General features: G+C 36.9%; 1 protein-coding gene across 1 annotated transcript in view; it reads left to right on the top strand.

The window, feature by feature from the left end:
• Positions 1–1,666: 1,666 nt before the first annotated feature.
• The window catches only part of LOC126474626 (dynein axonemal assembly factor 4-like), a 130,214-nt gene continuing 107,426 nt past the window's right edge, over positions 1,667–24,454 (top strand). The window contains exons 1-3 of the mRNA XM_050102105.1: positions 1,667–1,789; positions 17,937–18,168; positions 20,240–20,401. Coding sequence (XP_049958062.1) covers positions 1,667–1,789; positions 17,937–18,168; positions 20,240–20,401 — 517 coding nt within the window. The remainder of the gene's footprint in view (positions 1,790–17,936; positions 18,169–20,239; positions 20,402–24,454) is intronic.

Consider the following 24,454-nt stretch of genomic DNA (forward strand, 5'->3'; position numbering starts at 1 on the left):
TTCTCCTAAAAAAATTCAGACATTGTCTGACACAAATGGAGGCATTGGCTTCTAAAGTAGTACAGCCAGAAATCAATAACGCGCTGAACGATGAAGTCAGTGTTGTAAATTTTGTGAACGCATGAGCTAAACACAGTAGGTTATTTTCCATTCTTTGCGAGGAGATGGGCTCCACTTACGATTTGCTTCTATCGCTTATGAAGGTAAGTTGGTTTCTCATGGTAAAGTTCTCCGTCGCGATTTGGAGCTGAAGTATGAACTTCGTCTTTTCCTTCTGAATAGAAGTCCTATACTCGCGGTTCTGTTTCTGAACGAAAGATGGCTTTAATATTGAGCTACTTGGTCGACGTTTTTGAGAAATTGAACGATCATAACGTATTACTTCAAGGCCGTAATGATATCATCTTTTTAATGGAAAAAGTGCTTGGATTCAAGAAAAAACTTGAAGGTTAATCAATCAATCAATCTCTTATTCATCTGTTAACAATGTGCATTGTATGGATTTGAGATGTTTTCTTGTCTGCATGATTTCGTGGAGGAAAATTAGTTGTACGTAGGCAAAATTAGTAGAGTTGGTGTAGTACATCACGAAAACCTTCGTCAACAGTTCGAGAATAAATTTCCACAACCTTCATCTGAGTATGATTGGATTCATAGTCCGTTCGATATGATCACAGGAGACCGGTTGTCAACAGTATAACAGGTGGAGCTGATAGAACTCTCAAGTGATAGAGCAATTCGAAATGAACTTAACTCGAAATCTCTCAAAAATTTCGCAGCCCAGACTCGGAACGAATCATGCAATTTAGCAAGGAGAGCAGTGCACGTGTTACTACCTTCCACATCCACTTACTTATATGAGAAACATTCCCACAGTGGCATTAATCAAGACAAAAGGCTTGATCTGCTTTCTTCGCAAATTCAAGAACACACATCACGCTAAATGTGCAAGTGTCAGAAAATTTCCTAATTTTCTGCGTTTTTTTTGTCTCGATTATTTCCTTAATGGATAATCAGCTTGAATATAACAGTTTTTAAAATGCATTTAAATGACTTTCTGTTCTACCATCATTTTTAAGTCGTGAAAAACATTCTGAATTATTCTAAATCAGTATCGGTGAATACAGTTAAACTTCAACTAACCAACTAATTTATTAAAAAACTGTAGTGGAATAACATATTTGCTCCTGTACAACAAGTGCACATATGTTGCAGCCACGATTATTTATCGAATAGGTGTAATTTTTTACTTTGACCACCAACCACACAGGTGTATGATAATTTTTTTTTTTTTACTGTGATGTGCTCGAAGGACATTTTCTAATCATTATTATTATTGTTGTTGTAACTCACAGTTGTAATAATCAGACGGGAGTATGTAGTATCGTGTGCTGGTTTTTGCCCAGATGAGAAGTCCTGAGGATGGTAAGAGAAATAAGAGGGGGAGAGGACAAAATAATTCCTCTTTTAGAAGGGGTTCGCGACGGTATAGTGTACTGTATGGCATTGTTTCGTTAAGAACTTGAATAACATTGTTGCTGGTTACGGCATGGGAACGTTGTTTCTGTCTCCATGGCAGCGCATCCAACGTGGCGAACAGTTTACTCGCAATTAAATAACCCTGCGCTATCTCTTTTATTATAGTGTCTAGTGCTTGCAGTGTACCATGCCTATTCTCGTAACAGATTACGACTGGCGACAAACAGAAGCTGTTGTCATTATCAAAGTTCGTCTTAGAAACGTAAACTCCAAAAACGTAGACATTTTTACACTGGACAAATATATAAAGGTAAATTTAGTGACTAACACATCTACAATAACCAAGGTGAAATAAAGTAGTTAACTCGTACTTTATGTGTTAATGTTGCCTTTGGGAACGCATCTTTCGCTATTCATTCCAGAAAATGGTGATATTTAAGACCCATTGGTCTGTTGTCTTTAGATCAACCAGTTTTTTTTATCAGCATCTGGAATTAAAAGACCCAAATCATTTGTGGCAATTTTTGCTAACCTTAGCACTGTCTCCCATTGTGTAACAATTTCTCACACGTATTTGCTATCCCTGTTGTAAGGTTTTTCACACATTAAGCGAACAAAACTGATACCAACACTGCAAACCTTCTTTCCACATGAACTGTTAACCAACAGATTGGAAATACATAGGCCTACCTGTAAGATAAATAATTAAAGGACCTTCTTTTTCTTCAACTAATATCTCAGGTAATTACGTACAGAAAGCTGGCTAAAGCCAGAGATTGACATTACTGAGATTTTTGGGCTGTAAGTGTATATTGAAAGGATAACCAGATAGCAAATGAAAGTGGTGTATTTTTCTCAACAGACAGGAAACTTTAGCCGGCAAAGATAGAAACTGAAGCTACATGTGAGATTATATGGGTAGAACTGAATATCAAAGGTGGGTATAAACTAATAATTGGCTCTTTCTGTTGATCACTTGACTCATCCTCAGATGTAACAGAAAACATTAGAAGAAACCTCGCTTCTAAACTCCATCTGAACAAGCCTTGAAAGGCCCAACAGTACCAACCAGCCACCGTGTCATCCTCAGCAACAGGCAACAGTGGATGCGGATATGGAGGGGCATATGGTCAGCACACCACTCTCACGGCCGTATCTCAGTTTACGAGACCAGAGCTGCTATTTCTCAATCAAGTAGATCCTCAGTTTTCCTCGCAAGGGCTGAGTGCCAACAACAGACCAGATGATCACCCATCCAGGTGCTAGCTCAGCCCAAGAGCGCTTAACTTCGGCGATCTGACAGGAGCCGGTGTTACCACTACGGCAAGGCCATTGGCAGAAGAAACCTCGGTTATAGTGTCATATTTGGCCCTCCAGACTCTACAAATCTTAGAAGTTGTGACAGGTTGATTTGTACCATAGCCCTAGGTCTAGATCAGGTTGACAGGTGATAATTTGGTTGAAAGTAGGCCAAGCCAAAGAATTTGACTACCAGATAAAGGTTGTGGTAACACTTTGACCTGTAGCAAAGCACTATGTTTCTGTTCGTGCCATACTTAAAGGCCTTTTGCCGTATTTAGTGCACATCATCGTCAAACTAAAAACTGCGCGGTAAATTCGGAAAACATACATTACGTAATGGACAAGTTTCTAACAAGTATTTTGATGTGTATTATGAACATTGTCCAGAAACTATGAATAATGCAATTGGGGCAAACTTGATAACATAATCAGGAGTCTTGAACAGAATGACATTCTCATGCCAGTAAGCATGGATCCCAGAAACATCACACAAGTGAAATCCAGCTTGTGCTTTATGCAACATCCTGAAGATCACATAATGAGACAGTCAGATGAATACTGTATTTCTTTACTTCAAAAAGTATTTGACTTGTACGACACCAACATTTATTGACAATGACACAATCAGTTGGGGTATCAATCAGACTTTAAATCACTTGATTGAGCATTTGTAGGTAGTGACAATGCAGTATACTATCTTGGTTGAGGGGCCATCAACAGAAGTCTAAATAACTTCATGCATTCCCCAGGGAAGAGAATTGGGATTTTTTTCTGTTCATGTTGTATATTAACAACATAAGTCATAATTGAAATCAGTGAACCCATACAAGCACCAGTTGTTGGTAAAGCATGTGACAGATTTAGGTTCATTTAAAGGGAGCTGTGAAAATACAGCCAGTCTACAAAGGAGACTGCATGCAGAGCTCTTGTGCACCCTTTCTTAAAAGTATGGCTCAAGTGTATGGGACCTATACCAAGTAGGACCGACAGTGAATATTTAACATATTCAGAGAAGAGCAGAATGAATGGTCACTGGTTTTTATGATTCACTGGAGAGTGTCACAGAAATGCTGGAAACCTGAATTGACAGACATTTGAAGAGGGATATAAATTATGCTACTAAAGCCTATGTATGGAGTTTCAAGAACCAGTATGAAGCACTGAATTTAGAAATATATATCAGCTCCCAAAAGAACTCCAAAGACAAATTAGATTAAGTACAGTGTGTACAGCGGCATTTAAGCAGCCATTCCATCATAGTGTTTTGCAGATCATGTGTGTATATAGAATTCAAAGTGGTGTCATTTAGTCAGTAATGTAAATCCAATGGTTTGTGACAATATTTATTTACCAATGCTTCATAGTGTTACTGGTTCCCTTGGCAATATTTATGAGGCAATACTATTTGATATTTTGAAGCAAATTTTAATGAATGCTTATATAATGTCAATAAATGTATCTGAAATTCTTAAGTTAACATGTCTGATGAAAAGCTGATGTTCTGCTTGATAAGAAGGTATTCACTTTCAAATGTGAGTGAAACAAGCTCACAGACTATCATTACCATGATGTGTACTAGTGTTCTTCTTACATGAAAAATGAACCTGAATCATTATTATGTGTTAATTATTCAGTCTATTTCTTTACTTCCAGATAGTTTTTGTCTGTTCCATGATTGCTGTCATTTACATTCAAATTTTCACTTTCAGAAATCATGTTTTTGACAATGTATTAGAATCGCTGAGGACTCTTACACTTTAATTAATTCATCTTTAAATTAAAAATCTCCCACCCATTGAGAACATTTGGCCCCTTGGACTGGCATGCCACCAATCACCAGTAATTACAATTGACGAAAATGCGAAACAAAGTTGCAGATACCAACCTGACTGCAAGAGGCAGTGAAGATGTTAATGTAAATCATGAACAATAATATTCATAATGTGTTATGTTATCTCAACCTGTGGGACCTTGTTGTAGTAGTCTTACAGAAACAAAGACTTAAAATGAATTCTCCTAAGAATGAAAAAGAATGAAGAAATTGAATTATCTTATAATTGCTTATGGGAGCAACGTGGTAAGAGCACACCTGAACATAACGAGGTTCTGAAATAACCTGCTTATGTGTATCTGTATTCTGAACCTCATTGTGATGAGAGGAAAAGTGAAGTTGAATTTCTGTTACAGATGAGGGGATATATGTAAGCTAGTCCCATATATATATATATATAAAAAAAAAAAAAAAAAAAAAAAAAAAAAACAGCCAGCCTATACTTCCCTTTGCAAAGGCCACTTAACTTTCACTGTAAGTTATGTATCTCCAAATGCTCTAGAAATCTTCCAAATTTATGTGAAGACATTTGTGCCCATATGGCTGTTAAAAATTGTAAACTCTTTCTGTCTCACTTTTTTGGTCAAATAGTGAAAGCATTCTGACTCTCATATATATATATCTGTATACCTCTGTGATATCTTTGACTTTTGAAGCATCATTAGATCATTGCAGTATTACATTTTTTGTCCTAACTTCTCCAACATAAATGTATTTTAGAATTCTGCAGCAATTAAATTGTAGGATGTGGGATACTAATTTTGCTGATTGATTCTGTTACTTTTTTTGTAGGAGTTTCTTTTGTAGGGGTTTTCTTCTAATATGTGAGACATTTTTCTTATCTATGCATTGGGTAACAAATAATAATGCTGATCCAGTGCTTATTTACTGAACAATTATAGTTCTGCTGAAACTGGTCATTTGATTACATACCCTTTCCTTCCACCCCAGTTCTATACCAAGTGCCACACAGCATATTTTATTAGTGGTAAGAATTCTTTGTGATAGGGTACACTAGCTATGAAAAGTTTGTGAAAATGAGCATATCCCTACAAAAATAATGTACCCACTCTTTAAGTGCTTACAGCTGTCACAGTCTTGATGATAGTGAGGGCTCAGACCAGTATGTCATGTTGTTTGGAGTGCAGCAATATGTTTCTATTCATGCTAGCTAACGCACTCATTGTCACAATCAAAGGAAAGCTATTCCAGAAATGCCAAATGCTGGAGTTGAAAACTATTGATCTTCAAGCAACCAAACATTGGTTACCAATATCAGTGCATTTTATGAATAACAGAAGCAACTGACCTCTTGCACAGTCCTACCATTGAGGCCAGTTGGCTTGACCTGAAGATGAATATTGAAACAAATATATATTGATAGCAGAGGATTGAAAAATTGACATTTACCCATATGAGACATCACTCTAATCAGTCAGTAAGGTGGAGTTTTGCGGAGTACCAATCTGGGATAGGGAAATGATGACAAGAACATAAGTCTGCAGTGGTAATGATCAGTATTGTTTGCTAGAACAGTGTCTACAGAGTATGCCGCCGTTCATATTAAATTTGAATTTTTGCTTTCTTGCATGTGTATTGTACAAAATTTACTTCAAGATCTGAAACACTTAAATATGGACTTGAATAATTCTGAAATGTTCCTTATGTATTATTGATGGTCATTACTATTCATCTCTCAGGGTGATGGTTTCGGAAGGACACCACCTAATACTAACAAGAAATCATTCAACAATTGAAGGAGAAATTAAAAAGTTTTCTATTGATTAATGTGACTGCTACTTTTTCATGTAATTCATAAGGCTAATGAAACTGAAAAATTTTAGCTATGATCTTTAGTTTCTGACCTGTGGGTGGTACAGAGTATACAGTGATGGTTTCAGAAAATTATCATCCAGAGGTCACGAAGTGCCCAATTTCCACATCTGTAAAACATCTACACAAAAGCCCATGGTCCAGTATCGTTCACATTTCCCCTTAGGTTTTAATCTTATAAGGATTCTTAATGCATCCATTTGCTGTCCTCATGAGTCATATCTCCACTGCTGCAGGTACTTCCTTTTTGTGCACTCAGATGAAATGAAATTGAACTCATTGCATTAGCCACATATGACCTTGCATGTTACTATAGCAGAATCTCAGTGAATGGTGGAGGTTCATGTATCTATGTGAAAAAAGGTATGTCATTTAAAGTTAGATGTGAGCTTTTAGGTCTGGGTGAGGACAAACATTTTGAACTTTCCGCTGTTGAAATAATAGGACCTGGCATTGCAAAAAAAATTAGTCATATTTTGTGTGTACCGCTCTCCCAGTGGAGACATTGATATTTTCTTCTCAAAACTGAATCAAAGCTTCGACAAGGTTTCTGGACCAAAAGCAAATGTAATTATCTGTGGTGACTTAAACATTAATATGATGAAGCCTGATAAGGCTAGCAACATATATGTGAATATTCTAAGCTGTTATGGAATATCCTCCCTTGTTAACTGTCCAACTAGAATAACGAAAGAATCTTCCTCATCTGTAGATCATGTAGCTACAGATATTGATAGTAAAAAAATGTCATATTGTTGTCCAAAACCTGGACCTATCCGAATACCTCTGCCAGATCTTAAAAACTAACATTCATGTAGAAACTCCTCCTAAACTGTGTAAAAACAAAAGAATGTTTTCCAAATCAGCCCTGTATGAGTTTAAATCCCAGCTAGAATATGAAGATTGGAGGGAAGTCTATGCAGAAACCAATGCAAATCAGAAATTTATCAAGTTCATGTCAATTTTTAAACTCAAATTTGAAGAGATGTTTTCCAAAACTCTTTATCAAATTAAAACTACAAAGAGAAATCAATGGGTGACTATAGGTATCAAAAATCCTCAGAAACTCTTAGATATCTCAACTCCATTAAAAATAAGCAATCTAACCCAGAAGTTCTGCAATTCTACAAAAAGCACAGGAAAATATACAGAAAGGTGTTGCTAGCCGCAAAAAAACTTTCAAACAACAAAATATTACTTGAAGCTGAAAACAAGAGCAAAGCAGCCTGGAACATCATCAAACAGGAAACATCTAACTCTGCTAAAAAGGACCTCAATTCACATATTAATAACAAAGCTGTACCAGTAGGTAACCCTAAAAAATTAGCCGATTTTGTAAACTCATATTTCAGTAGTATTGCAAAAAAATTACAGCAGAAATTTCCAGATACGTATGATTTACCTACTCAGAACCAGCCAACAAACTCAATGGTGCTCTTGCCAACTACAGAGAGGGAAGTGGCACTAGTAGTACACCAACTAAAAATAAAACTTCAGTAGGACTTGATGAAATCCCAATCTGCGTAATTAAAGAATGTATAGACTCCGTAAAGGACCCATTAACAGACATAATAAATGAATCTTTCGAATCTGGACACTTTCCGGAGTACCTAAAACAAGCAAAAGTTATACCTATCCTTAAAAACGGAAATGTGGAAAATGTAGAGAACTACAGGCTGATTTCTATACTGTCTATCATTTCTAAAATAATAGAAATACTAGTCAAAAAGAGACTGCTAAATTACCTGAATAAATATAACCTTCTTTCCAATGACCAGTTTGGTTTTAGGCCCGGAAAAGGCACACAATCTGCTATAGCACAGTTCACTAAAGTAATTTTAGAAGCACTGGACAAAGGTGAAAATGTAAGTGGTATCTTTTTAGACTTGTCCAAGGTCTTTGATACAGTTGACCACAAAATCTTACTTCATAAATTAGGGCAAATAGGAATAAGAAGTGTGACAAAGAAGTGGTTCAAATCATACTTGGAAAACAGAGTTCACCGAGTTGAGATATCACAAGTTTCAAACAATTCCCTTGTAAAACACCTGTCTGACCCAGAAAATGTGAATATAGCCATCCCACAGGGAAGTGTATTAGGCCCAATGTTGTTTCTTATATATATTAACGACTTCCCACAAAGTATCAGACATGGAGAAAAAATACTTTTTGCTGATGACAGCAACATAGTAATAACAGGTGAAAATCCAACACAGCTGTCAGAAAGAGCAAACAAGGCTCTCAATGATGTTCACAATTGGTCATTAAAAAATAAAGTAACCTTAAATGTAAAGAAAACTAACTATATTAACTTCCAATTGAACAAAAAACACAATGCCACTAGAATAAAAGTTAATAATAATGAATTAGAATGTGTAACAAGTACCAAATTCTTAGGGATGAGTGTAGACACCCAATTGGCAAAGAAATTATCCACAGCATGCTATGCTCTTAGAATACTTGCACCGGTATGCAATAATACCTGTCTTAAAATAACATATTACAGATATCTACACTCAGTCCTCAGCTATGGGATCATGTTTTGGGGAACAAGTGCCAGTAACATACAAATTGTGTTCAGAGCACAAAAAAGAGCCATAAGGATAATAACAAACAGCAACAACGGGGCCCACTGTCTAGAATTATTTAGAAAGCTAGGCATTCTAACTGTTTCTTGTGAGTATATCTTTCAGAACATAATGTTCATTAAGAAAAATCTCAACATGTACAACACAAACAGCCTCATACATGACCATGGAACAAGAGCTTGTCACCACCTCCATCTAGATAGAAAGAACAAGGCAAAGACGCAAAAAGTATGTTTTATAATGGGATAAAACTGTATAACAAATTACCACAGGAAATTAAAGAAATAAATGAGCCCCTCACTTTCAGACAAAAGCTTAAAACCTTCTTAGTAAGTAAAAGTTGTTATACTGTAAAAGAATATTTAACAATTGTAAATGTAAATGTGTGCTCATGTGTTGTAAACTGACGACATACATACAATATTTATTGTTCCACAGATGAATAAATAAATAAATGTCGTGTGGCTAGAGCCTCCCGCTCACCTGGTGCAAGTTTTTTGAGTTGATGCCGCTTCGGCAATGTGTGTGTTGATGAGGATGAGACAATGATTAGGACAACACAACACAGTCCCTGAGAGGAGAAAATCTCCAACCCAGCTGGGAATCGAACCCGGGCCCCTTGGCAAGACATTACGTCATGCTGACCACTCAGCTAGATAATATTTCTGTAAAGTGAAGCTGATGGAGCATGTCACAAAAACCTTACCTAAAATATATTTTCAGTCTTGAATTTTCACCTTGTTACTAACATAGACCTTAGTTTGTAAATATTTTCATTTAACTAGTGTCCTCATACAAGAGAAAATATAGTCAATTTCTTGATTAAGCAATCAATTTGTGTATCACAAGGGCCTCATCAAGATATGTAAACTAGAACATCCAAATGATGATACAAAAATACCTATTGATGAACAGTTATTTCAGTGGGCTTCTCTGTTTCTACATGACTTAACTCACCTGCAAAATCTCAACTGATAATTTTATTTCTATGGCTTCCGCTTTCTTAAGATTTTTACTTTTATTTATATTTTTTCTCATTGATAAATAACCATGTGTTCTTTTGTTATACAGTGATGAAATGTTTTTCAGCCTGTAATCACGAGTTGATTTTTTATGAAACAAAGGCGTACCTTTTATATAAACATGCAACAACGTCTTATTGTTCCTCAAATGTTATGAAAAAACCTTGCTGTTTTTCTTTGAACCTGGGTATACAGTTGCAGTGAATTTTTTGAACTGGCAGTATTTGCCAACACAGACACTTTTATGATCAAACAGCTAACAGGTACATCTGGTAAGTTACTACATCTAGTCTAACTTATATTCTGCTTGTTTACTTCTTTTAACTTCAATCAATAATGATAAAAAATTTTAGATAAAGAAGGTTCAACACCAACCAAAAGTCCTTCTAGATTTTAAATGTGTTTGGTGGGCTGCCTAATTTAAACAAAGTATCCAAAATCATCTATGTGAAGCATGTCTAAGAAGTGCAACAACATAAGAAATTTTGGAAAAAGTGCACAGTGTGACCTTGGAAGATGCAAGAAATTGCCAATATTTTAGTGATTCCAAAAGAACATGATGCATGAAGAACTGCATGTGAGAAAGCTTTGTGAAAGACAGGATCAGAAACAAATTCACACGACTATTCCCAATCACGTTTGGAAGATTTTTGGGGTAACAAAAGTGATTTTCTTTATTCGTAAGAGTCAATGGAAAAACACAGTTTCAAACTTCACTCCAGCATTGAAATGACAACCAGAACATTGGATAGAAGCTGCTGTTGCAGCTCCAAAGAAAGTGAAGATGTATTTATCAGCAAAAAAATGTGGCAATGGCGTTTTTGTACATGAAAGGAATTCTGTTAATTGACTGTCTTCAAAAAGTGGATTCCAGTGGATCTGTATGCAAGAATCCAAGAAAAAAGATCTAATTCGCAGTAGGAAAAAAAAATCATCTTTCATTAATACAATAGATGCGACCATAAAAGTTTCTCGGTAATGGGGGAGGCTATATCTGTGAGTAGGCAGATACTGGTGCATACATCAGAAAAATTGGAGAGAAACAGTGACAGTGCAAGGCAAGAAGACCCACACAGGAGTCAAGCAACAAGGCTGATTGAATGGCGGACCAGACACAACAAGAGCAAGCAACCTACGCGACAACGAAATGCAATAAACTTTCAACATAACACTGTCAACTGGTGAAGTATAAGCCACATCCCACATTGAGACCAAAGAACAAAACCAATACCAAAGCAAAGTGTCGATGAGCAGCCATTAATATGGTGAAGCCAGTACTGAACACTATCACACAAATTACATGACTCACTGTATGAATGAGAAGTCGAGGTGTGGTGTTATTTAAGCCAGCCTTGAGGGATGCTATTGGGTGGTGTATTCATATGGCGAGAAAGTGGCACACTCACAAGGCGAGTGCAGCACTGCGGCAACACTGCCTTCTATTGTCCATCGAGGTCCATTTGGTCCAGCAGGCATTCAGCTTCTCTACGGCCTGATACCAAAGAGAAAATTGAAGAATCAGCAGTGCCCTATTTTCCAGATTTTGCTCTCTTCCCAAAGCTCAAATCCTTCCTTCCTCGTCAGCATTTTCCGTCTTATTAAAAATTGATTGCAGCTGTAGAGCACTTCCATGGCGACACTACAAAGATTGAAAAAGTCACTGAACTGCCACTGTATAAAGTTTATTAACTTCATACGAGATAATCTTGAAAAATAAGAGGTTTTTGAAAACATAAATTCTCATTTTTACTATGAAACCAAATACTTCAAATCATCCTTGTAGTAACACATGAAGGAAAAATATGCTAAAATTCCTGGTGCAAGAGAGACTTTATAACTGGGAGGAGATAGATTCAGAAGTCAGTCCAGTCATCCACAAATTGGGTTTCCTATGTTAACCTCAGTCAGCACAAATGGATGCCACAGTAGATGCCTTAAGCAAAGCTCACCCTTTTTCAAAATTATGTCAGATCTATTGCTGACTGATGTGTGGCACTTAGAAACGTGCAACAGGAACTTATTTGTTCTAGCATTTGAACTTTTTCCCTTTCCCTAGTAGAAGCACACACATTCACACACAGACACCCAAATGTACACTAAGCCAGTCTCACCTCGACCACAGGAATGTGCATTTGGGTGTCTTTGTTGTGAGCACGAACATGTGTGCTTCTACTGGAGAATGAGCAAGAGCTTGAATACTGATAATAAATAATTTTCTGTTACCTGTTTCTATGTGCCAAACACCAGTCAGCTGTAGGTGAGTGGTTGTGTTTCATACAGGAAAGTCAACCCGAACTTCCTTTGTTGAGATAACTTCATGCTAATTGGTTGTTTCATTTGTAAATGTTGACTGAAATCAGATGTGAATGCATATTTATCAGTAATTTTTGGGCTATTTCAAATAAATTCTAACTGATTTTGTATGTTGGTTTTTTAGTATGGATGAGACAAGTGTACACCACTTAAACACAAGAAACGAAGCAAAAATCAAGCAGTAGGTAGAAGCCAGTGGCCCTAGAATGTACAAGGCAAAGGATATTTCACCTGCCAGAAAAATTATGATAGTATTTTCTAGGATTCAAAGAAGCTCTCTGATGTCAAGATACCATCCACCTATATCCATGTCATCAAAGCTTCACACCTGCAGTTTGGTTGTGTCCACTTGCCATCACCATTGCATATCATACAGTTACACTCTGCGTATGAACTATTGATTTGCCTGCATTTTTGGCTCTGTTTTTTACAGTCATTGACAACCTTACATGTTCTTGTGCTTTTGTGACTGATCACTATAACGTTACATCCCACAGCAGTACTTGCCAAGTAATTGTGTGTTTACTAAGTGAGAAAAAAAAATTCAGTCAGTGCTGATATAACGTTGTCAGTGTGAATTTTGACATTTGTGATGTGCCTGTAGATACAGAATTGCTACAGAAGTTGCAACAGCAGCTGTGACAGCTACAGCAGCAGTTGCAAACCCAGCTTCAACAGCAACTGCTAGAAAAGAATGCCGAGCATTAAAAGCAGCTCAAACTGCTGCTTTCATCTACATCTCAGCCTGCCATTTCACCAACTTTCATAGCCTTTGCTTCAGAAGAGTGGGAAAATTTCCTGCATCTTCTTCAAGATTCTTTCTTGGTGTTTCTGGTAACTTCACATGAGCAGCAATGCTTGTTCCTCTGGTCCAGGGCTCCTGATATTTTAAGCTTTTTGCATAAGCTGGAGGCATTAGGTAATCCCAGTGCCTTGTCTTTCACTATGTGAGTTGTTGGCCAGTTTCACTAGCAAGAGATGTGAAGTCATTGCTGGATTAGAATTCTTTCAATGCAGACTTTAAAGAATTAAATCATCATTGTCAATTTAAGTGCACCAATCCTCAATGCAGGCAAATCTATGTAATTTCACTAACACAAGATGTAATTTGCTTGGCCCCAAGTAAAGAAGTCATGTCAGCAGCTCTAAAATTGTTTGACCTGAGATTAGGTAAATTTTTAACTTTGCCTGAAGCACATGAGGTTTCTATTGCAGCCAAACAGAACTTTGAAGACTGCTCACAATTAGAGGAGTTGTACTCTGCACAGCTTACCTTGACTCTGTCCGTAACCCATGTCAGTTAAAGAGACATGTGGCTGTGCAGCACCTGGACACCTCAGTGCAGCGTTTCCCCTGCTCTCATAAATAAACTGCCAAGCACCAAGCTGTGTCACAATGAGTGCACTTCTCAGCCCCATCATCGGCTTCTTCAGAACCAAAACCAGTGTTACCCTGGCTGGGTATTATCTTTCTACACTGATTGTTTTCAAATGCATTCTTGGGAGAAATGCTCCTTTAAAACTTAAGAGTGCCTCTACTGTCATAGGAGAGGGCATTTGCATATTGTGTTTCCATATGCAGAGAGTAACAGACCTATATCTCTAGTTCACTCCATTTCTCACTTGGACCCCAGATCAGGATTGCCACAGAAGACAGGGACTGAACTCATGGTAGATTTGAAACTTTAACTGTAAACTTTAAAAGTAGACACTGGTTTTTAGTATTTTGAGGAATCAGGAAATCTTTGTAAAATGAGGGTTTCCAAGCCTTGCACCCTCACAGTGATTCTTGATTACCATGATGTATATTCTCATGAAAGATGGTTTGTCAACACGTGCAGAATCAGAAAGGCTATACATCTAATAACATTTCTGTTAGTAGCATTCGTTATCATGCAGAATATTTTTGATGTTACCACTTTTAACATGTGTGGGTTCTCAGTGCGAGGTAATGTTAGCTGTTATCTTTCTAGCTATGGACAAGAGAATTTGTGAGGTTATTTGTGTGGTTATCTGGTAAGGCTCATTCACATGAACTGCACATACAACTGCTCTCCTCCATTTTGTCACATTTTTTGAGCCCACCCTGCACATACAATTGCTCCCCTCCATTTTGTCACATTTTTTAGCCCACCCAGTCCTCCATATGCTTAAGGAGGAAGTAGACTTTGAACTAAACACACTATAGGAGTTAGACATTATCATACTAGTAGCTCGTAGTTCATGGGCTACATTAATAGTGCTCACTCACAAAAGTAATGAAAAACACCACGTCTGTGGTGATTTAAAAGCCACAGTAATCTCATAGTCAGTTGTGGATTACTGTCAATTGCAGTAGCCAGAGTAGGCCTCTCCAACTCGTGTACCCAGCCACTGACAGCAGCTGCGCAGAGGAGTGCAAACAGGTGACAATCTGTCGGGCTGCCAGGCTGTAGTGTACGCAACTACTGCTGTAGGCTCGCCTGTGACAGGTGTTGCCGAATAGTTTGTGCATGTGTCCAATACGTGCAATATAACTACCTGGTGGATAGCCTACGCTAGTTGCACCTGCTCACAAGTGAGATGACAGGTGCCCTCCCAAAGTCTGTGCCCCATGGGGTAGCATTGGGACAACCTAAGCCAGAGGATTTATCTGGCAAATAAAGATGGTGAACAGTTTTTTTCATACACACTTATCTGATGCGTAACTGCAGTTATTGCTTGATTCAGAGTCATAGAAGCTATTAGTGAGGAGCATGCCTTTCAGTTAATTGAGGTGCAAATGCTTACCATTTGGAACTGCCAGTCTTCAGTAATATTTAATGGTTCCTTCAACAGTTAATTTAGTTACCTCTGCTCTTTGCCAATTACACAGCTGACCATTTTGCAACATCATGGAGGTGGCATTATACAAGCATCACATTGGCATGAAGTGTACTTTGTGATTGAATATGCAAATGATAAGAATTTCAGTGCAACCACACAAAGTGAGCATAGTTATGCCATCTATATTCTGTGTATAAGGAAAGCTTACTGTGTGAGTTTCTCATTAAAAATCGCATTTCAGAAATGTATGTTTCTAAGAGGATCTTGTTATGTCTTGTGTAAGAAGGAGAAATGTCTGTGAGCACATACAGGATTTCGATAGGAGCAGGATTGTGGCCTATTGATACTGCAGTTTATTGTCAGTTTGGATTCTGTAACTGCCATTCAAATATGGAATTAATGGGTTCAGGAGGGTGATACTGAACTCCGTGCAGAATTTCAGTGGCCCCGTGTTACCAGTGCTCCGGAGGACAAACATGTTGTTCATTCAGTTGCCCAGGGTCATGCAGCAGGGATCAAGACCAGTATCTACACAAGTAGTGCAGTAACGTCTGGATCACCCTGCACTGTCATTACGACAACCAGTGTTGCAGCTTTCCTCGAAGTGACCATCCCCATCTGCCATCCACTGTCATGTGACAATATCACAGGGAATACAGCTGTTAAGCTGTGAAGGAAAAGAGTATTGGATGGTCGTGCAGCCATTGGTCGGAGTGGGTGGGGGGAGGGGGTTGCAGCACAGTCAGCACTCTATGAGCGAAGCACACCATACCCCTCCTCTTCTCACTGACAAACCATTGAACACTAACCAGTTATACCTCTGCCACCACTAACCCAGACCAGCAATTTTGCTTTACTCTTCAGGGGAAGAACAGATAATTGGAACATATGCTCTATTCACCAGGATTTCCACTGTATCATGTCCACTTATTCCAAGAGCTAAAGTGTTCACCTATTCCAAGGCCTAACGAAAGTTGCATCTGGAAAATGTTTTGAGTCCAATTAAGAGTTTATGAGAACCATAGACAAATGATGTAGAGGTTTTTCAGACTCACACATCATTGATGAAATCTACCTAATTGAAAAGATTGCACAAAGGACATAGATCTGAAAGATTACTATGTCAAAAAATAACTGCATTTTTATTTATTTGTATATGGAGAAAGGGAGGAGGTACTTTTGCTGGAAGGCTAAGATGTTCTCTCCCAGTCCTCATATAAGAAACAGAGACAATCAACTGTCAGACTTTCAATGTGATGAAACCTAATTTTAGTTTTTCAGTTGTTATTTTCTTTCTTGTAATTGCAATGGTTATAAAGAAATGAGTTTGTAGTCGCTGCAGTCTGTTTCTGTTAAGTATGCTGACAATAAACTATGATTAAAGCTATTTTACTTGCACTGATAATAATAGGAATTACTTCTATATATGAAGAAGATACTTTGAAAAAGTCACTAATTCTCTTCTTACATTATTTAGCTGCTGATTTTATCTAATTATTCAAAGAAAGGAATTATGTAACATTACACAGAATACTGTCAGCTTTTTATACAGGGTGTCACAGGAGGAATGGTCAATGTTAGGTACACGACAGCAAGTGATCATTCAAAGCAAAAAAGTGTAGTAACCATAGACTTTAAAATGCATACCTTACGAGCCATGAACACTTATTTATCTTTGATATGTAGAACAAATCCATTCTGCTGCAAGCTCTTTGCTTTCAATATCTTGCTAAGAGTTATTAAGGATCAGTCCATAGACTGACAACACCTTATTCATTCTTTTAACATCAGCTAAGCTTGGCAGAGACATTATTGCTTAAAATATGTGTAAATGATTTGTTAAAGTAAGAGCAACTACCAAGCACTGTTGCATACACTGCTTATGTCTGGTAAACATAAGCTCTAACATCAATACCTTAACAGCTTTGAGCATTTACTCAGAAGAAAAGAAGTTTTTCACAGTAGTGAAGATGAACAAGTGCTCATAGCTCTTCAATAGAAGAGATATGTTTCATAGTAGTGTAGATGAAGGAGTGATCTAGCTCTTAAGGGATGCACTTTAGAGTCCATGTTTACGTGTCATTTTTTTCTTGTTTTGGTCCATACTACCATATCTGTCAAAGTATGAAAACCGAAGATCTTGCAGTAGAAGAGATTTATTTGACAGTATTGAAGGTGAGGAAGTGCTCATAGTTCTTAAGGTATGCATTTTAGAGCCTATTTTTAGTAGACCTTTTTGCTTCGAACAATCATTCCTTCCCCCCCCCCCCCTCCCCCCCCCCAAAGTAACTATTTTTCTCCTAACATACAAACATAAAGTACTGGTAATCTAGAAGTAAATACAACAATTATCAGTTTAAATAGACTAGTGCTACTCATAGTTGCTTCGCCTCTTAATGTATATTTTGACTCTTTCCACATCCCTGAAGGGATTGACGGGATACAATGGGTGAATGAATGAATGTACTACGGCACCATCTTGGCATTCACCTCAAGTGACATAGGAAAACTACAGAAAACATAAATGTGAATGTCCACATGGGAACTGGAAAGTTCTTTATTCAAATATCAATCCATGTATTAACCATTGCACCACCTTATTCAGCAAAACAAACTGAAAAACATATGGTTGTGCTAGGCTAATGACTATCTGTTTCCTAAGTATTGTGTCCAATTTCTTCAACACTGTTTTGTCTCCAATTTCTTCAACACTGTTTTGTCCTTCATTTATGTAGGGTATCACTGCGAAGTATTTTTTTTCCAGGCACATTATCCTCCATTTCTCTTTGAAGTTTTCTTGTGGGCACCTGTGAAAAACTCTGAAAGCAATTGCACCTTGACCAATACAGAGATCATTTTTGAGCTACAGAAATTGGAACATAAAATCTGGGAAAGTTTGGAAGCATCAGTTACTAAAGAAGAGAAACAGAAACTTCGGCAACAGTATGTTACTGAAGCTCTTGAAATTGCAGAAAAAGAAAAAGAAAGAAATTCTAGTAAGTATTATTATTCACTTTATCTAGGATGATAAAATTTGTGGATTTTAAAAAAAAAGGGTGTCTTGAATATTTTGTTAAATTTGCATTTCCAAAAAGAATATTTCTTATAATCTTCTAAGCAATAACCAATGTACTTGTCAGGTAAGTGATTGCATAAAGAATTTAAAATTAGTGGAATACATTGCAAATTATAATCTTACACAGACTGTTTTCAGAAGTAGCAGTCCACAGACTAACAACACATTACCCATGTCTTAACAGCAGCTAAGCTTGGCAGAGACATTATTGCTCAAAATATATAAATGATTTGTTAAAGTAAGAGCAACTACCAAGCACTTTTGCAAATACTCCTTTTGTTACTGTCAAGACAGTTGTGAAATCTAAGAATAAATGAAAAGGAATAGAGCAAAAATCTGACAGGTTCATAAAATCATGATTTGATGTTGATACCCTCAATAAATACTGATAAATATGTGTAACAATAATCCACTTCAAAATGTAAATATCTCTAGCCATGATATTAACCGACAAATCTTGATGTTGGAGGCATATATCACAGTTTAAATTGCTACGCCACATCTTGGGGGTGAAGTAAATGAAGCACAGAAATATTTCTTGATAACATTAGAGAATGGATGCCTACATATTCCACAGAAGAATTTGTGAAACAAGGCTGTAGAACAAATCAAAAACTCTGTTTATTATTATATAAAAATTTTGAACAAAGTAACCTTATTACAGGGAATAAAATTGTGCAAAGAAAATTATCAGATAGTATGAAGTACAGTGTGGTTTGTACTTAAAAATAAAAACATAAAACTAGTACCGTAAACAGGGAGAGATACATTTAAAAATAGACATAATGCAAAGATGATCATGAACAGTGCAATTAACTGAACAAATAGTGCTGTTTGGACAAGCAAATAACATGTTTAGAAACAGCTGTATGGCTGTATTGAAAAAAATACATTTGAGGAATAAATTTTATTAATTTCTAAGTAACACATTGTTATTATGCAGATATTTCATATCCCTCACTAGTGCTAATGATTTTAGTACAACCATGTTTTACATCTTACAGCGCAAAAGCAAGTTAAAACTGTTGTACATTTCATTAGTTTCACAATAACTAAGAGTGTCAGGTACAATACTCATAATATAATAAATATACTGGGAAGTTGTCAACATACACAAAGTTTTGTAAACATACCATAATCGGGGGTTCCTATAGGCATGCTGCACCTGTCTGATAAAATTTATCTGAATATAAAACGAGTTCTGGATATTTGCAAATTTCTTCAGGAGATGAATCTGTAACCTAGAAGGTGTGAAATACTCAAAGGAAGTGGACTTCCAGAAACCAACTTTCCAATAGGATCCATATGGTCAGAAACAGTAGATAATAATAGTCCAAGATTTGTTTGTACTCTTGATAGGGAAGGCTGCATTCTGCAAGGTCACCAAATAAATGCAGTACACCTCTCAGTACTAAAGGGAGGTTACTTCATAGGTAGTTCATGTGTCTATGTCATTTTCAATATGTGCAAGATGTTTTACAAGCTGCTCACTAACCACATGAGAATTTGCTTAAATTTTTTTCAGTAACTGCTAGTTGATTGTTTGCACCTTCACTCTTGATGAGGCAGCATTCATTAGATGTGTTTTAATCAAACAATGGAAAATCCAAGATGGAATGTAACAATACCAGAGAAGGAAAGTTGCTACTCACCATATAGCAGAGATGCTGAAACTGAACTGTTAGCATTCTATGGATGTTAGTTTGCCGAAAGAAGAATGCAAATGTTGTGTTATGCACAGTATACTCTTTCACTCTATACCTTCTCAACCATCTTACCATTTTATTTTTTGTCTGTAATGTTCTCCTTTCATAACAACCATCATGTAAGCTCAATGAAACATTGGTAATGAATGTAACATTGATAATGTGATTAATCATTTGTAACACAGTTTGCCTGATACGAGACACTGGTTGTTTCAGACCTAGTTTCTTTCTCCACATATTTTACAAGAACTGTACTTCTTTATATATTTTGACATTATTTTTCAGAGAAAAGACATGACTTTCAACAGTTAGCGGTAAGACAACAAATAGCTCTTGATACACAAGAACGAACAAAAATTGAAGAAATAAAAAATAATGAAAGAACCATAGCTATGAGGGACCTACAACAGTGGAAAGATTCTGCAAGTATGGATGCTGAAGATTTTGGTAAGCAATGTATGTATATGTTAGACTTCAGTGATATATAGGGAGATTCTTATTAACCTTTAAAAACCTCCAAAGCAAGGTCTGGTTGATCTTGACTTGCTTAGAGGCACATGTTGATAGTAACAATCATCTGCGAACATTTTATAAAGCAGCTGATTTTATAAAGCCACTGTTTTGAAATTAGGTGTCAAACATGTGTACTGCAACTGTGACATTGTTAATAAAAGCAAATGAAGCACAGAAATATTTCCTGATAACATAAAGGGATGGATGCATACATACTCCACAGAAGAATTTGTGAAACAAGGCTGTAGAACAAATCAAAAACTTTTTTTACTATTATATAAAAATTTTGAACAAAGTAACCTTATTCCAACATTACAGGGCATAACATTGTGCAAAGAAAATTATCAGACACTATGAAGTACAGTGTGGTCTGTACTTAAAAATAAAAAGATAAAAGTATTACCGTAAACAAGGAGAGATACATTTAAAAATAGCCATAGTGCAAAGATGATCATGAACAGTGTAATTAACTGAACAAATACTGCTGTTTGGACAAGCAAACAACACGTTTAGAAACAGCTGTATGGCTGTATTTAAAAAAAATGCAATTGAGGAATAAATTTTATTAATTTCTAAGTAATACATTGTTATTACCCAGATATTTAATATACCTCACCAGTGCTAACGATTTTAGTACAATCATTGTTTCCATACATCATACACAAATTACCAGTCTGGACATTCAAAGCTGCCTATCAGTCTGTTACGATTCGAATGAATATTTTTTCTTATTCAGCTTTAGGTTGGCTGCAGTGCAACAAATTTGTACGCAACAAAAACACTCTCGCTGCCAATGCAAAGCAATTACTTTTGGTGGAAGTACAGAGTACAAGCACAAACATAAAAAATCTATATAAGTATTGTTATTTTGTACTCAATGGAGTGTTCAGTACAATAAAAGACAAGTGTTTCCTATTATTATTGATAATTGCAAAAGTTGTTTATGAAAAGCAGAAAGATATTTTGTACAAGCTTGACAAAGTATTGAAGCGATATTTAATAATTTTTTAAAAAATGAAATTGTGGTTTCTAGCACTACATGATAAATCTGCATAAGAAAACCAACATCCCCCTGTTTCACTTTTCAGTTCACCACTTTTCAAATAAAACCTGAATTAAACATCGACAATTTCAACTTTGCTATCAGTAATGTTTATTTTTAAGTACAGGAGGAAAATGTTCTTTAGGTTATGCAGCATTTATGTATCCTCACTCAGTTTGTAAGTGGTTCACTACTGCTTGTTTCTAGGGGAATCTAGTAAAACACTAACTGCATAAGTAAACAAAGCGACCTGTATGAGATAATGTACAACAAGTATGCGATGCACCTTAAGTACAGGTAATGTGGGTATGATCTTAACTGACCAAGCTTTAAATTTATGACGATATTAATAACAACAGAAATACAATATACCAGATATTAAAGGTAGCATCTTGTTTTCTGATAATTGAATAGTTGCACTCAGCCTTGTTCAGCTGGCAAGATGCATATGCTACTGGATGTTCCTGACAGTTTAGACGTAGGAGTGTAAATGCAGAAACCCAGTTTGTTGTGCTTCAAAAATTAGCCAAAGCTAATTCATAACGTTTTAGCAATGAATGTAATATTATGAAACACAAAAACTAAATACGTAAAAAATTAAAAAAACACTTTCTGCTTGCACAACAACTCATTAATTTTTCAAGAAGTGCGGATAATGTGGAATCGCCATAAAATTGTGGGAAACTGACTACTTCAAATGAAAACTATTAAAAATGTTAGAAACTATTTTATTTAATATTAAATTTAAATTACACAAAAGTATTTTTAAACGCAGCTGTAATATAAAAATGCTTCATAAGCGAAGTTCACTTGCAAAACTCGCATATGTAAATATCTCCTTCATTTCTGCCACACAAAGAGTGATTCCACTCCTCACACACTACACATTTAATCCACAATTCTCCCCGAACGTCTTTGGAAAATGCGTCTCCACAAAAAATTCAAATGGCATCTTCTTCAGTAGGTTTTTCTTCCCCAACTGGGTGACCCAAATCTAACTCGGTTTTCTAGGAGGAGCTTCATGTTTTTTCTTGCTTTTGGCATATGCCTTAGGAAGCTTCTGTTTACCCTTCACTAAGGACTCTTCAAGATGTGTTTTATAAGGCAAAGATGTCAAAACAGCTGATGAACCTGGCTTATGACCTCTGTTGGAAGCTTTCCTCTTTAGAGGATGAATTGGCATGATATCTTGTGGAGACACACACGTGTTTGATGAGGTATTTGAAAATGATGTTGACCTTCTGCTTTCTCTTTGGCCATCTTCACTTGGGCTGTCAGTTGTCACAAGTCTGAATGTGTTCTGAGTGTCTTCTTGTCTGAGGTCAATACTTCCACCAGGAGATGCTGGATTCTCATAAGTTCCTCTCAGACTTCTGGCCTCATCTAAAGCTGATGTGGCAGCTGTAAAGTCGATTTTTGCAAAACAGTCCTGTCACATGGGAACATTCCAGTCTCCAAAAATCCTTTTGCAGCAATAGAACCAGTCTGGCACTTCAGGTAGGCTTTTCCAAACAACTCAGATATGTCATATGGTCCTAAGGGCCGGCTGCTGTGCCGCAACCATTGGCGAACATACTCACGTAATAGGTTTTTAGAGTGCCCATAAAGGTCTTATCAAGTGGCTGAATTTTATGAGACGTGTGAGGCAGCATGCTCATGATTGTAACATGGTTCTCCCTCGCATGTTCTATAACTTGAAGGTTTCTGGCATGACTGTTATGCCCATCAAGAATTAACAACACAGGAGATTCTTTTGAGGGGTGTGCCTTAGAAATGAAGTGGTCAGACCACTCGGAGAAGAGCACAGTTTGAATCCAGCCTGAAGGATGGCATTTACCAATTGTTCCAGGTGGTGCTCCTTTCAGTAGCTTATCAGTCCAGTTCTTCCTAGGGAAGATCATCATTGGTGGTATGAAAGTACCACCAGCACTCATACAGCAAATGACGGTCACCAGGGATCCTCGCTCTGCTGATGTGAGGGCACCTACTTGACGTTTACCTTTCAGTCCAATTACATGTGGTATTCTGCTCTGGATGACAGAGAGCCCAGTCTCATCCATATTGTATACACCATCAGCACTATAGGAGTGTTTACTGTACTCGGCTTCCAAAATGTCAAAAAACTTGTCTACAGCTTCTTTGTTGAACCCTTTTGCTCTCGAGAATGAGGTCCCCATAGGTTTGTGGATTGTGAGTTTATTTCTGTGTCATCTAAGAAAAAGGTCAAACCAAGCTCTACCTACAGCATTTGAAGTAAAAGGATGATTAATATTATTTCTTTCCACTAGCTGATAGGCCATATTCTTGACATCTAATCTGGTAAGGCCATAGAAGTGATTATCCATTTCAATGAGATACTGTACCAACTGTTTCTCAATAGCATCAGGTAGTACAGGCTTACGTCCAAGTCTCGAAGAAACACATTCTTCAGGCGACATATAACTGTACCCAAAGCTTTGAAGTGTCGTCTGAGGTACACTGAAAGTTTTTACTGCTCTTCTTAACCCCATCTGCTTTTCCTTTAAGGCTATTATAGCCTTGCGCAAAATGTATTAGAAGTTATGTATGTGATGTTGGTATTGTGGAAACGTTTCCACAATGCCATTGTAGGTATGCTTCCACATTACGTACACAATGGCCATTTTAAATTTTGATAGATTACATTAAGCAACTATCCATTTAAGGTTGACAAAGGACTACTAAAACCTTCTAGCCACCTCTCTTTATAAGCTATCAGACGTAAAGAGAGATAAGTACAAAGTATGTAGATAAATATAATACCACAACTTACCTAGAAAAAGGTTTAGAAAATGCGCGAATGTAAATTGCATCACTGTCATGGCGTCTGTTGCTCAACTGACTGCTAACCCTCTACCGTGACAAATAGGAACTATTGCAACAATTTCTGGCTGCCCCGCTAGTGTGCAGCACTCTGCAGGCCAGAT

This window comes from Schistocerca serialis, chromosome 4 (assembly GCF_023864345.2).
Source record: "Schistocerca serialis cubense isolate TAMUIC-IGC-003099 chromosome 4, iqSchSeri2.2, whole genome shotgun sequence".
Lineage (NCBI taxonomy): Eukaryota > Metazoa > Arthropoda > Insecta > Orthoptera > Acrididae > Schistocerca > Schistocerca serialis.